Source organism: Thamnophis sirtalis, unplaced genomic scaffold (assembly GCF_051295495.1).
Source record: "Thamnophis sirtalis isolate CommonGarterSnake01/CBP01778 unplaced genomic scaffold, rThaSir2_p1.2 scaffold_13, whole genome shotgun sequence".
NCBI classification, from domain to species: domain Eukaryota; kingdom Metazoa; phylum Chordata; class Lepidosauria; order Squamata; family Natricidae; genus Thamnophis; species Thamnophis sirtalis.
This window is the reverse complement of record NW_028261393.1, coordinates 34685198-34701011: the sequence shown is the minus strand read 5'-3', so window position 1 is coordinate 34701011 and position 15814 is coordinate 34685198. Positions and strand designations below refer to the sequence as shown.

The 15814-nt window shown below is 42.7% G+C and overlaps 1 protein-coding gene across 1 annotated transcript in view; it reads left to right on the top strand.

The window, feature by feature from the left end:
• Positions 1-11185, top strand: part of LOC106544396 (ras-like protein family member 11A-like) — a 32594-nt gene extending 21409 nt beyond the window's left edge. The window contains exons 3-4 of the mRNA XM_087727825.1: positions 3118-3200; positions 9958-11185. Of these exons, the coding sequence (XP_087583951.1) occupies positions 3118-3200; positions 9958-10425 (551 nt within the window). The 3' untranslated portion in view covers positions 10426-11185. The remainder of the gene's footprint in view (positions 1-3117; positions 3201-9957) is intronic.
• The last annotated feature ends 4629 nt before the right edge of the window (positions 11186-15814 follow it).

Here is a 15814-nt window from a genome sequence, read left to right as displayed (position 1 = left end):
TGCCCAGGCCTGTTCTAGAACAATCTAGATTCTCAATCCTGGTAACTTTCAGAGGCATGGACTTCAACTCCCAGAATCCCCCAGCTGGCATAGGGTGGATAGAACACTTTTAGCTAGTCTTCAGGTTATGACCACAAGCGAGCCCAAAATTTCTGTTGCTCAGCAAGACAGTTGCTAAGTGAGTTTTGCCCCATTTTACATCCCTCTTGCCACATTGTTAAGCAAATCACTACAGTTGATAAGTTAGTCACAAGGTTGTTAAGTGAATCTGGCTTCCCAATTTACTTTGCTTGTCAGAAGATCTCAAAAAAATGATCACATGATCCTGGGACACTGCAACCGTCATAAATATGAGCCAGTTGCCAAAGATCTGAATTTTGATCATGTGACCGTAGGACATCTTGCAATAGTTGTAAGTCACAAGTGCCGTTGTAACTTTGAACAGTTACTAAATGAAAATGGTTGTAAGTTGAGGACATCTTACATCCACACTCTATAAATTCAAATCACTGGGACCAGGTGGATTACTTCCCAGGGTGGAAAAGGAGCTGCCAGATGGGATCTCAAAATCTCTGATTGTGACCTTTTGATGTTTGTTAGCCGAGCTGCACTTTTGGCTGGCAGTGTGTTCTACCCACAGAGGCTCTTGTGCTGTGCTCTTTATGGTGAGTATTTCTGGTCTGGCCTTGTGACACAATGGAAACTCGGCTCCATTGGCTCCCTATAAACATTTCGGTGCATTTGTTCCCATTCCTGGCTACCCAGCTGAGCAGAGGTTTTTCAACAAACCACAATAGAGGCAGTTTGCACAAGCCAGTTTTGCAAAGACTTTGACTAGCTTTTAATGATTTCAGTTTAGATCAGTGTTTCTCAGCCTTCAATTCCCAGAATTCCCTAACCAGCCATGCTTTGTTCTTAGAGGATGGAGCAGAGTGCAAAGAGCCAATGGGCAGGATAAACGCACAGCCTGTTATAATATTCCTGCAGGCGGATCACTGAACCAGACTGGAAACTGACTTTTAATGCCGTTGGGTAAAAGTCTACACTCTGGCTTATTTAATATTTCATAACAGCATCTAACAGTCTCTAAACATCTTTTGGCTGGTTTCACTTTCTGAAATGTAACCATTCAACTACCCCTCCCCGCTCTGCTTTTGTGTGTTTTATTGTTAGCAACGGGAGGAGGAGACCAGTGAAAACTTTTGCAGGCTCATCCTTAAAATCTTCCATGATGTTAAATGAGCCAAGCAGCCATCAGAGTCTTGGCTCTTTTTGCTTGATAAATGATCTTTGGCTCTCTTGGGCTGCCCATCAGGCTGCCTTTAGTGTGACGGGAATAGGTTGAAGTTAAAAATAATATTTTTTTTAAGAAAATTTTTATTTTTAGACAAACATAAACAAACAAGACATAAAGCATTAAACCATCTTTTGTCACATACTGTGTGTCGATTGGTTACAAGGTTTTTGTGCATCCTTCCCATAGTCATCACTTTCAATTTATATGAATTCACATATTATCAAATTGTCAGCTTTTCTTCATTCAATAATCAGGAAAGAAAACCACAGGACTCCATTTGTTGAAATCAAGTGTACTTTTACTAATTATAAATGAATAGATGCGAAGCTAAGCTAAATCCAGTTAATTAGGCGCGAAAGCGAATAATATATTGAATAGTCCATTCCCCTCCCCTTGGCATCCCATGCACAGTCCAATCATAATTCTCCCAAATGTCAGGTGTGAGATAACGTCGAAAGGCATCACCAGGATGGAATGCTGGACCGTTGGCCTTGGCGGGAAACACTCCTCCACATGCGCAGTAAGGTGGTCAGCTCAAAGTCTAGAAACTTCCTCCAGCACAACAATGATTCCCCTCCCAAATACCATGCCCCCCTCCCCTTTTCAATGGCAGCCGAAGCAATAGCAAAGCGGAGGCAAAGCGGAGGCTGACACAAATCCAATATATTTATATAGCTTATTATCATTGTACCTTATTTATTTGACTATCACTATTTATTCCTTCACTTTCAATGAACTATACAAAATATTGGGATCGTTTATATTATAACAATTCATTACATCATCTTCAATCTATCTAATAATAATATATCTTTATATTATATTCAATATCATTCTATTATTTTTGTATTGGTAGCATTCTCTAGTATCTTTCATTTCCATGTTTTTTTATCTAACCATTGATAAAATAAATCCATGTCTTACAAAATTGTTTATCTTCTTGTTCTCTAATTTCAAATGTCAATTTACTCATTTCTGCACATTCCATTATTTTGTAAATAACTTCCTCCTGCATTGGTATTTTCTCATTTTTCCAATTTTTAGCAAATACAATTCTAGCTACCATTAACACATTTACAGTCAAATAATTCAATTCTCTGTTGTATGTTTCCAGTATAATTTCCAATAAAAAGATTTCTGGTTTAAAGTCTATATGTTTTTGTATCATTTTTCCCCGGGATTAAAATTCCCTGGAAGTAGATTCAGATTGGGTTTAAGAGGGAACTATCAGGGAGGGGAGGAAGAGGGAAAGGAAGGAAGAAGAAGGGAAGGAGAAGGGAAAGGAAGGAAGAGGAAAGGAAAGGGGAAATTACTATCACTGGTGGTATAACCATTACTTACAATCATTCATTTAGTGACCAAAATTACAATAGCGCAGAAAAAGTGACTTATGACCATTGCATCTCTGTGGTCATGTGATCAAAATTCGGGAACTCGGCAACTGTCTCATATTTATGACGGTTGCAGTGTCCTGGAATCACGTGATCCCCTTTTGCAACTTTCTGACAAGCAAAGTCAATGGGGAAGCCACTTTAACAATTGCAGTGATTCACTTAACAAATGTGTCGAGAAAGGTCATAAAATGGAGCAAATCTCAACTGTCTTGCTTAGCAATGTAAATTTTGGGCCGGTTGTGGTTGTAAGTCAAGGCCTTACCTGTACTCATATGAATGCATTAAACTCAACATTCTTGTCTTAGAAGCAAGAAAAGTGAGGGGACTCTTCCTGTTTGGGGCAAAATTGAAGGAAAGTCAAATGAATAGATGCTGTTTCTGATATATATATTAATTATCTTCCCACTTTTCTTTCTTTCTCTGCAGGTGCTTTATACTCCAGAAAATTCACCATTGACGGAGAACAGATTTCCTTACAAGTCCAGGATACGCCGTTTGTTTCTCTGGAGGTATAAAGAGTAATTCCAAATAGCATTTGATCTCTTAACCAGGGCAGCCAAAGTGTCCACAGGATGTGGCCAAAATACAGGTAGTCCTCAACTTACAACAGTTCATTTTAGTGACCGAAATTACAACAGCACTGAAAAAAGTGAGATATGACCGTTTTTCACACTTACAGCCATTGCAAAATTCCCATGGTCATGTGATCAAAAGTCAGACGCTTGGCAACTGACTCATATTTATGACAGATGCAGTTACCCAGGGCTGTGAAAATATCTACAGACCCCTCACATCCTGGACATAAATTGTTTCAACTTCTACCCTCAAAACGACGCTATAGGGCACTGCACACCAGAACAACTAGGCACAAGGGCAGTTTTTTCCCTAATGCCATCACTCTGCTAAACAACTACCGTATTTTTCAGACTATAAGATGCACCAGAGTATAAGATGCACCAGGATTTTGAAGAGGTAGATTTTTTTTAAAAAGTTTTTGCCCTCCCCAACCCCCAGGAGCACTATGCAGGCCTCCTAAACCCTCTGCATGTCCTATTTTTTTGTGAAAAACAGAGCATGCAGATAGTTTGGGAGGCCTGCAGAGTGTTCCTGAGGGCTGGGGAGGGCAAAAACACACCCACTTTTGCTAAAAACTGGTCTGTTTTTCGCTCATTTTTGCCCTCCCTAGTCCCCGGGAGTACTTTGCAGGACTCCCAAACCCTCTGTGTGTCCATTTTTGTGAAAAATGGGAAGGATGGGGCGGGGTTTTGGGAGGCCCAAAATACTATATTCAGTGTATAGGACGCACCCAGATTCCTCTTTGTGGGGGGATGACTATCACTAAGTGTTGTATCTTATGATTCTTGATGAATATTTTTTCTTTATGTACACTGAGAGCATCTGCACCAAAGGCAAATTCCTTGTGTGTCCAGTCCCACTCGGACAATAAAGAATTCTATTTTATTCTATTATGTGATCCCCTTTTGCAACCTTCTGAGAAGCAAAGTGAATGGGGAAGCCATTGATTCACTTAACAACCAGGTTGCTAACTTAACAACTGCAGTGATTCTCTTTTTGTTCGCATATTTTTATTTCCATTTTCATAACATACAATCACATGTATACTATACATAGCCAGTATCATATAGTATTAAATAATGATTACATCAGTTCCTCTTGTCCTCAACGCCCCAAAAAGATTAACACCCCTTATTAGCTCTTCTACTCTCCATACACCTCTTTCTTCTACCTCTCTCTTACTTCCTACCTTCCCTCCATCTTCCTTTCCTAGTCCACTTCCCCTTCCTTTCTCCTTCTCCTCTCTCTACATTCCACTTCTCCTTATCCTCATCCTCCTCATCTTCCCCCCTTACCCTCTCTCCTATCCCTCTCTTCCCACCTTTCTTCTCCCTTCTGCTTCCCAGTCTTCCTCTCATTAGTGTATTTCTGCTTCCATACTATTATACTTCCCCTTCCTTTCTCCTTCTACTCTCTCCCCTTACCACTCCTCCTTATACACCTCATCTTCCCCCTTCCCCCTCTCTCCTATCCCTCTCTTCCTATCTTTCTTCTCTCCTCTACTTCCCACTCTTCCTCTAATTCACTTAGTGTGTTTCAGCATCTAAGCAAAATCCCTTTTGTATTGATGGTATTTATAATTCCATTTCAATATACATAAAAAAGAAAAAATAGCAGTATACGTGTACAATCATCCAACATCCTCCTCCAACTTAGTAAACTCCACTCCCTCCCACCCTCCCCCCAACCCCCCCAACCTTCCCCCACCCTGACTTCCCAGAACCAATGCAAGGTATAAATCATTAACAAAAACAGTTTAAGATATACTTAAGAGAAAATGTAGAAAGTTAATAACATCTTTGAATTGATCTTAGCTCCTCCTTGCTAGGCTAACTATAAACAATTTGTATCATTTCTGATCTTAGTCATAAACTATCTGAAATTTCCTAGACCCATATTTATTTTGAATATAGTCAATCCATTTTTCCCAATCTCGTTTATAGCTCTCATTTGAATTATCCTTGAGATATGCAACTATTTTAGCCATCTCTGCTAAGTTTGTGATATTCAATATCCATTCCTAGATAGTAAACAAATCTTCCTTCTTCCAGTATTGCGCCACCAACAATCTAGCTGCAGTTATCAAATGCAAAGTCAGGTTAATCTCTACTGCTGTACCAGTCAGTGATTATACATAACAGAGAATAGGTGGTTTTTTTTTTTTTTTTGAGAGAGAGCATTTTACATAATCCATCATATTTTTGTCCAGAATACCTTAAACTTTTTATAAATCTACCATGTAATTAATATTAATATTTTTTCCCAACCCTTAGCAAGGCATTCCCCAGAACATGACCTTTAAAGTTCTCAACTACCTCTTTATTATACAGCAAACAAGCAGCCATATACCAGATCAAACCCTTCAATACTGAGCACTCCATTTTCTGCTAAATTAATCCATTCGCTTAACATTCCATATCAGAGATTTAGTTACCATCATTAGCCCCCTGAAACTTTTTAATAGCCATCTGAATCTCTAGATATTTAACCTTTGGCCTAGCTCCTCCCACTGTTTCTGATGTAACACCTGTATGCTCCTGAACGGTGGCGTGTGTACGTTGCTTTCTTAATTCCTGTTCCATTCGTTTGGTAACCACGCGGTCTTGTCTTTGTTCTTTAGCTTCTTGTACCTCTGAAAGAACAAGTTGATCCCCCCTTGTTAAAACTTGAGTGCCTTGCTTTCCATCATATCCTTCTTGTTCTCTTTGTCTAGATCTAGAAGAAGAGGGTTGTCTGCCCTTCAGTACGTTAGTGTAGAAATCTTGAGCTTTCCATACTGAATTGAGGCGATGTCTTTTTCCAAGATAGCTGAATGCGATGCTGGTTGGTGCGTCCCATCTAAACTGTATCTGGCGATTTTTGAGCTCTTCCACTAGAAAGGCATAGTCTTTCCTAGATCTCAGCATTTTAGGTGGTATCTCCTTCAAGACAGTCACCTCCCGACCCTGGATTTGAAGCTTATTTTTGTAGGATTCCTGTAATATCGTATTTCTCACATCCCTAGTGGCGAAGTAGACCACTATATCTCTTGGTAATTGGTTTTGTTTTGCCAGCGAGGAATTAACGCGATAAACCTTTTCGATTTGCCAGTCAAGATTCCCTCCTGACCTTCCTGCCATCAGGTCGAAGGCTTCAGAGAGAGTCTGTTTCAGGTTCTCCTGTGTATTTTCAGGGAGGCCCCTTATCCTTAAAGCCAATTCCATTTGCCTATACTGTAGCATTATGATTTCATTGTCTGCATCGCTAACCTTTTGCTGGACCGCCTCCAATTTCGTTGCCAAGTTCGTATTAGCGTCACTAAGTTCTTCTAACTTTTCTTCAAGGGCCTGTACATAACCAACTATTAAATTCAGAGCCGTCACCAAGTCCCCTCTAATCATTTGGTTACATGTCATAAGTTTTTCAGACATCTGTTTGTTAGAAGCAGCTATCTCTTCCTTAAATTTTATTTCCATTGTAACAGCATGATTTTTTAACGCATCGATTAATTCCTTCTGCAGATTTTCCCTTGTCAGGGGGTCACCTACAGATGTAGAAGGGAGTGATGATTGTATTTTAGCAGAAGGCGCTGGTGAAATTCTGGCACTTTTCGATGCGGGGGGAGGGGGGGAATTTTTGCTTAGAAGCCATCTTAAACTTAATCTTCTTTAGTCAGTTAAAAAGTCCAGGCAGTCCAATTATACAGCAATTGCTGTTTGTTTTGATAATAAATCTCTTCTTGATAGTAAATCACATTTAGGCTTTGCAAAAGCTCTACCCGATGTACGCCCCTCCTACACAGCTCGGCGCCATTTTTATAGAGCTTTCAGCAAGTAATCAGCAGAAGGAATTCTTTACAATGGAGCTAAGGATTTATACATACAATTAAGAAGTTCACAAGTATTGGTTCAGCTCGGCTTGAGGTCCATAATAAATCATTGTGCTGAGGATGAGCGAAAACCTTCGTTCTGCAACAAAAGGCAGAATAAATCCTGGCACGGAGCTGCCATGCTACCGCCGGTGCTTTCCCATTCTCCTCCCAGCGTTTATGCTGAAAGAGCTAGTTGGAAAACTTCCGATGCATAGCTGCTCATCTCTCTCTTCTAAGCCCGAAGGGAGGATAGATAAACTGCTAAACAGCTTGATAGATTGCTGTTTAGACAGATTAATGACGCCAAGATTCCAGAGCTGTTAGAGATAACAACCCTCTGTCAGGCCCTGCCCACCGGAAGTCCAACTGCAGTGATTCTCTTAACAACTGTGGCAAGAAAGGTTGTAAAATGGGACAAGACCCGGACCTACTTAACAAATGTCTCACTTAGCCACATAAATTCTGGGCTTAATTTTTTAGTCCACCCAATTCCATCATTGTAATTGGCTCAGTCCCAAGGTTAATTTTTCTGTAGCAGCGATACATCAAGGACCACCTGTAGTGGCCACAGAGGTGGAGTTAAAGCTCTCTGTGATGCACCTAAAGATGGGCAGAGCAATATGACCATCATTTGAATTTTCTGAGCACATCCTGTGGTCAGCCCTGAAATCCGGACAGTGCGTCCCAGTTGGGGAAACAAGGAAAGAAGGAAGGAAAGAGGGGAAGAAGGGGAAAAAAAGGAAGGATCCTGGTTAGGGCTTGGTGCTGTATGTGAACCTGGCTTGTAGTCATGCAATGAAAGGTTTATTTATTTGTTGATCTACATCCCAAATTTTTTAGTCCACCCAATTCCATCATTGTAATTGGCTCAGTCCCAAGGTTAATTTTTCTGTAGCAGCGATATTGACATAATGGCTAATTTCAGGAGGGGAAAAGAGGCAGACCAGGGTGGGATGAGCTGGTGAGCCTCTGCCTTGTGCATCTTTCTTGATCATGAAGAGTTAGAGCCATTTATGGATTAAGCAAATGGGCATCTTGCCCTTTTGTAAAGGAAACCTTGGTAGGGAAGCTGAGCCTCACCTGTCAGGCTGTTTTTAGCTTTGTTCAAAACAATAATTTCCAGGCAAGTGTTTGGTAAGCAGGTGGTTGCACATCCCAGACAAACCCAGTTTCAGCCACGGTTTGTCAGGAATAAATAATGAAACCAGAGCCTGCTCAGCAGCAGTTCTATCCCCCCCCCTTTTTTTAAACTTTTAAAAGAAATAAAAGAAAAAGAACAAAACACAAAAGTAATCAAGGTAGAAATGCCTACATGGTCAAAGAGAAAGAATGAACAAATGTCTTACTTAGCAGTAGAAATTAGGGGCTCAATTGTACTTGTAAGTTGAGGACTACCTGCAGAGCAGCATAGATGACGAGGGGGCTGGAGGCTAACCAGTTAAGGGAACTAGGTATGTCTAGCCCAGGGATCTCCAACCTTGGCAACTGGTGGACTTCAACTCCCAGAATTCCTCAGCCAGCTTTGCTTGGAGTTGCCAAGGTTGGGGACCCCTGGGCTAGCCTATCCAAGAGACCCATCAGGTGGGACGTGGTCATTGTCTTCCAGTACACGAGAGGCTGCCACAATAAAGAGGGGATTGTTTCATTCTCCAAAGCACCAGGGGGCAGGGCAAGAAGGAACGGCTGGGAGATCATTCAAGAGAGATCCCGTCTAGAAGGAAGAAGACATTCCCTGATAGTGAGAACAATTCATGAATGGAGCAGCCTGCTTCCAAGAGTTGTGGGAGCTCCATCGCTGGAGATTTTCAAGAAAAGACCGGAAAGCCATTTGGCTGGGATGAAATAAGGTTTCCTGCCTTGGGGTTGGACTAGAAGACCTCCAAGGTCCCTTCCAATCTATGAATTGGCGGAATTACACAAAGGGTTTGGATTGGGAGACAGCCCTGGCCTGCTAACCTTGGGGCTCATTGATCAAGTTCATCATGTCCTGTTTGAGCTTCCAGACACGGAGATGCTTCCTGTCACCATTGATTTAATCTCCTCACTACAGATGTAGCAACCACACACTTTAAAGTTGCCAAGGTTGAGAAACGGGGCTTTAGGGGCTGCCATCAACTGTAAGTTTACAAAGTTCAGAAATAAAACAAAAAATCAGGTCAAATGCAGCCAAAGCATAGTCTGAACTTCATGGAGCTATGATAACCTCCCAGCACATAGATTCTCGCATCTGTCAGAGGAAAGAGACTTGTGCTGGGTCCGTCTGCAGTGTTACTCTACACACTGATCTGTTTCATGTGGGCTAGGTTTGTTCTGTGAGTTGTGGTTGTCAACCGTAGTTTGTGGATGACTGGGTTATACAGGTAGCCCTCAACCATAACTGAACCGCAAATTTCAGTTGTTAAGTGAGACGTTTATGAAGTGAGTTTTGCCCTATTTTACAACCTTTCTTGCCACATTTGTTAAGTGAATCCCTGCAGTTGTTAAAGTGAATCTGGCTTCCTCGTTGACTTTGCTTGTCAGAAGGTCGCAAAAGGTGGTCCCGTGAGCCCAGGACCTGCGGCAGGTGTCATAAATACGAGTCCGTCGACAAATGTCTGAATTTTGATCAGGTGACCACAGGGATACTGTAATGATCGTGTGAAAAATGGTCCTAAGTCACATTTTTCGGTGCCGTCGTAACTTTGTAGAGTGACTAAACGAAGAGTTGTAAGTCAGGGACTACCTATAGTGACTCAGCCATTGATTCCTTTCATGGCCTCTGGCCAAGCTCAATGTATGATTCTCGTTTTGATCTTTTGTCCACTGGCACTTAGCTCTTTCCTCCCGTTTTTCAATGACAGGACGAGAACGACGCCATCTGTTGCCAGGAGCAGATCAACCGCTCCATTTATTGGGCCGACGGCTTCGTCTTCGTCTACTCCATCACGGACTATGAGAGCTACCGCGTCATCCGCCCGTTGCACCAGCACATCCGGAAGATTCACCCCAACGCCAACATCCCTTTGCTGCTGATGGCCAATAAGGGGGACCTGCTCCGAGCCAGGCAGGTGTCCACAAAGGAGGGCCACCAGCTTGCCAATGAGCTGGGCTGCCCGTACTCAGAGGTCTCTGCGCGGGAGAACTGCGAAGGGGTTCACGGGGCCTTTCAGCAGCTGTGCCAAGAGCTGAGCCGGATCATTGGGAATTGCAACGGGGAGAAGCGGAGGGGCCTCCATCTCATCCGGCCCAAATCGCCCAACATGCAAGAACTGAAGAGGAGGCTCAAGCAAGCCTTGTCTTCCAAAGGCAAAACTGCCACCGTGCTCTGATGAATTGCCAAGGGACCGTTCGGGCTGGGCCACAGCAGGCCAAGAATAGCCATGTGGGCCTAGTGATGGTCACCTCGCCAACTGTTTTGGGGGTGAAAGAAGCCCTTTTCAGAAATGAGACTAGGAGGGCTGGGAATTTGGGGAGTTAAGCCCTTTCACTAGACCAGGGGTCTCCAAACTTGGCCATATGCTGGCTGGGGAATTCTGGGAATCAAAATCCACAAGACTCAAAGTTACCAAGTTTGGAGACCCCAATCCAAAGGAAAGCCTTCATTCTCAGGATTAATTACAGCTTCTTCACCTGCAGGAGACAAACGGGAATACCTCTACCTGTTCACTCCCATTTGGCTTCAGTCATCATCTTAATTCTTTCCCCATATGTCAGACAACTGTTTTCTCTAATGTTTAGGTGCCAAATGTATGTTTATGTATGGCCTTTAAAGGAAAAAAAATAACTGCACATATAAATGCCTTAAACACAGTTAGGAAACTGGCAGGACAAGAAGAGAGATGGTTGGTGGTCTCTCTGTTGGACAATCAGCTCCTACTGTAGAGGAGGACCTTCCTGTTCCACCATAGCAACAACCAGCAGAACCTTTTAAGAGAAGAAGAGAAAAACCAACCAACCAACCAACCAACCAACCAACCAACCAACCTCCTTCCCTCCCTTCCTTCCTGTTCCACCATAGCAACAACCAGCACAACTTTTGAAGGGTAGAAGAGAAAACAACCCAATTCTTTCCCTTATTTCACAATTGATTATTTCAGAGGACTAATCCATAGTTTATCTGTGGCCATCCAAACACTTGAAATAAATGACTTGTTTCTCATTACAGTTGACCTCATAAATGTTATAAATGATCTGGAGTTTCGTTATTCATACATGGAATGAATGAAATTCACCAGGGAGTTAATTGGGTTTGAGCCTGTGAAAAGTGTAGGTAGTCCTCAATTTATGACTGTTTGTTTAGTGACTGTTTGAAGTTATGTCAGCATTGAAAAAAGCGGCTTAAGATCAGTCTTGCACTAACGACCATCCCCACAGCCACAGGGTTGTGAGTCTGCTGCTTGGCAACTGTGGCTCCAGCATCTGGGTCATCTGGACACCATTTGCCACCTTCCCAGGGGGCTTCCCATAAGCAAAATCACTGGGGAGGCCAATCGCAATTCCCTGATGTCTCACTTAATGACTGTGGCAATTCATTTAACAATTGTGATGAAAGAAGCCATAAAACTTGGTGTGGTCATATGATGTCTCACTTAACAACCATATCATTTAACAATGAATTTTCCAGTCCCAATTGTGTTCATAAGTTCCATCCTTTTCAGGGTCGGTGAAATGAGAACCCAGATGGTTGGGGACAAGAGGCTGACTCTGTAAACCGCTTAGAGAGGGCTGGACAGCACTGTGAAGCGGTATATAAGTCTAAGTGCTATTGCCTGTATCAGAACTGATGTATGTTTTTCTGTACTGGATTATGGGCATGAAGTGTAGCCTCAATCCTAAGTGAGTAATGTTCAGCCCTTTCTCACTTTGGATCCCCTATGCTCCCAAACTTTGCTTGATCTTTGATGATAGAAGCTAATTGTAGCGGAGACAAGACCACCAGCCTTCTATTGAGTAAACCACTACAGCCAATATCTGAGGGGCTTCCACAAAGAAGAGGGGCTCAACCTATTCTCCAAAGCACCTGAAGGCAAGACAAGAACCAATGGATGGAAACTAATCAAGGAGAGAAGCAGCCTGGAAGTAAGGAGAAATTTTCTGACAATTAGAAGAGTTACCACATTTATCGGAGTATAAGATGCACCTTTCCCCCCCCCCAAAAAGAGGGTGAAAATCTGGGTGTGTCTTATACACTGAATACAGCATTTTTGGCCTCCCGAAACCCCACCCCCTTTGCAAAAATGGTTGTGCATAGCCTTTAGGAGGCTTGTTGAGTGCTCCTCAGGACTGGGGAGGGCAAAAAGGAGCGAAAAACTCTACAAGCCTCCTAAAGGCTATGCATGCCCTTCTTTTGACAAAAAAACGGGCCATTTTGGGGAGGTCTGCAGAGTGCAAAAACCTTTTTTAAAATTTCCCTCTTCAAAATCTTGGTGCATCTTATACTCCAAAAAATACGGTAATCAGTGGAACAAGTTGCCTTCAGAAATTGTGGGTGCTCCATCGCAGGAGGTTTTCAAGAACCACTTGCCAGACGTGGCATAGGGTCTCCTGCTTGAGCAAGGGGTTGGACTACAAGATCTCCAAGGTCTTCTCTTCCAATTCTGTTATTTTGTTAAGTATGAGTGTAACCTCTGGATCCTGGGCCAAGAGCCACTACTGTGTGGTAGCTACACAGTAGGACAGCAACAATTGAGCCATTATTCTAAACAGGTTTCCCCAACCTGATGTCCTTAGACCGAAGACATATATTCTTTCTTTAGGAATATTTAAATAAGATAATATGTCTGAAACAGTGAATGAACCAAGAGTAATGGGGAAATGGATTCTAGTTGCCAGGGAACTGGCTTGTTTTAAAAAGAAAGTTGGGAAATTGAGGCACTGGATCAGCAATGGCACCCTGTAGAAACAAGAGAGATGAAGTAGAATGGTTGGGGAGAGCTTGACAGGGGACCCATTCAGCCATGCTGAGTTTCAGTTATTGGATACAGACTAGCAAGAGATGCCATTTGGAAGTGTGCCTGAGTTAGTAACTTCAGAGAGATCATTGTCCCCGCCATTGCCATTGCTGGAGACAGAGAACATCACCAGATCAATTGAGCCCATCAAACCATTGATCTGCTCTCATTCTGAATCAGCCCTGGTTCAAAAGCAACAGGATTAGAAGTGTCAAGAGGTCTGAGATGGCGTTTCCACAAGTAGAGTCATCCCCTGCCATCAAGTGGAAACAGATTGTGGCTGCTTTCTTTCTAGTTATAGAAATGGGGGTCTAAGATTCAGAAGGAGCAGAGAGGCAGGACTGCAAAATCTCTGGGGCTGCAGTATGGAGTTTGCTTTCCTGGAAACATACAGGAAAGTCCTTGACTTAAAACAGTCCATTTAGCAACTGTTCAAAGTTGCAATGGCACTGAAAAAAGTGACATGACCATTTTTTCATACTTGTGACTATTGCAGAACCCCCATGCTCAAAGGGATGGAAAATTTGATGCTTGGCAACTGACTTGTGATTGTTGCAGTGCTCTGGAATCACGTGATCCCTTTTGTAATCTTCTGACAAGCAAAGTCAATGGTTCACTTAACAACCATGTCATTAACTTAAGAACTGCAATCATTCACTTAACAGTGACTACGGTGGCAAGAAAAGTCATAAAATAGGACAAAACCTACCTAACAAATGTCTTGCTTAGCAACAAAAACTTTGGACTCACTTGTGGCCATACCTGAGGACTACCTGTACGAGGAAAAGTTCTCCACGTTTGACCTAATGTTTCTCATTTTACATGGCATGAAACCCATTGTGGCTGGTTCAGAGTTTTTCACCAATGGAGACATGGAAGCAGACTCGTGGGCAACTGCCAGGTCTGACTGCCAAATCAGCTCTATGCACATTTCTGTTATCCACACTTCTGTATTGTAGAGTAACTGCTCAGCCCAACCCAGAGCTACTGTATAGGATAATCTTACAAATATGGAGGAGCCAGTTTCTGGCATATGTCATGTATAAGGTCATGCTTTGAGAGTCGTGCAAGAACCTTGGTTAAACAAACAAGATTGCAGATTGTCCCAAAGTTGTTTCTTCGAAAGACAACTGGACTTCCTTGGTTTTTCCTTGAAGACGTTTTGCTTCTCATCCAAGAAGCTTCTTCAGTTTGGACTGAATGGTGGAGAATGGAAGGATTTAAATTCCTTGTAGTCACCTGATTGTTAACACTCAGAGTCCTTGAGGCCACTTCTATACCCATTTGCACTATACAGGTGGCTGAGGGCACGGATAAACCTAGTGTGCTAATGACCAGAAGACTACAGGGAATATAAATCCAAACATCTTTCAGGAAAAACAAAGAAAGTCCAGTTGCTTTTTGGAAAAGAAACTTTGGGACAACCATGACCTGGATGACCAAGAATCTCCACAGATAAGACTGCAGATTGTGGAGTAGAAATCAATTCACTGTCTGGTCTCTAACGGGATTAGTAACCATCATCTTCATCACTGTGGTCATTAACTGAATTCTGCTGCTCCCATTGATTTTGTTTGTTGAGAGCTGGCTGGGAAGGTTGCAAATCCTGATCATGTGACTGCAGGATGCTGAACCATTGTCAGGCGATTGCCAAGTACTCGAATCTTGTTCATGTGACTGTGGAATGGTACAAGAGTCATAGCTTCAAGAACAGGCCGCAAGTCACTTTTCTCACGGCTGTTGTAACTTCCAACAATCATTCAACAAATAGTTGTAAATTGAGGACTACCTATACTGCAAAGCAAAGCACCAGCCTTTAGTGATGCTGCCAATGACAAGAATGTGTCTCAGTTCCACTTTGACTCCATCAGCCACGTTGGTAGACAATGAAAATGGTGGGTGGCTCTTGGCTGGGCTTTGTGGGGAAGCCCTTTGACTGGAAGGCTGAGCTTGGGATGAGAGAAAGCCACTTGGCAGTGGGGTGGGGAGAGAGCAGCCTCCTTTTGGGACTGATGGATGGTGGGCGACCAGTCACACCCACCATGGACATCTTTTGTCAGGAGACCCCAAACATTCTCTCGATCTCCCCAGGTCTCTGCTCGCTTTCTTTTTCCCTCACGGTTGCTGAGCTCTGTGCTCAATTGTTCTTCTCTCCACAGTCACACAGAAGGAATAAGGACACAACCTTGGGGTTTGCAGGCTGCAACTTTGTTAGATTTTTCTAACTCACGTCAAGGATTTCCGCAAGGCATCTAGATATCTACAAGTAGTTCTCAACTTAGGACCACAATTGAGCCCAACATTTATGTTACTAAGTGAGAAATTTGTTACGTGTGTTTTGTCCCATTTGATAACATTCCTTGCTGCATTTCTTAAGTGAATCCCTGCGGTTGTTAACTTAGTAACCTGGTTGTTAAGTGAATCTGGCTTCCCCATTGACTTTGCTTGTCAGAAGTTCGCAAAAGGGGATCACGTGACCCAGGGACATTAGAGCCGTCATAAGTATGAACCAGTTGCCAAGCATCCCTATGTAAATCCATGGGGATGCTGCAATGGTCGTAGTGTGAAAAATTGGTCGTAAGTCAGTGCCATTTTTTCAGTGCCGCTGTAACTTTGAATGGTCACTAAATGAACTGTTGTAAGCCAAAGACTATCTGTACTCAAAACAATGCTTTTAAAATTATTTCAGTACCTTGTTATGCCGTGGAGTAAGCCAAAAGGAACTCAATCATTCCTGCCTTGCCAAATCACCCTTGTTCCCAATTCT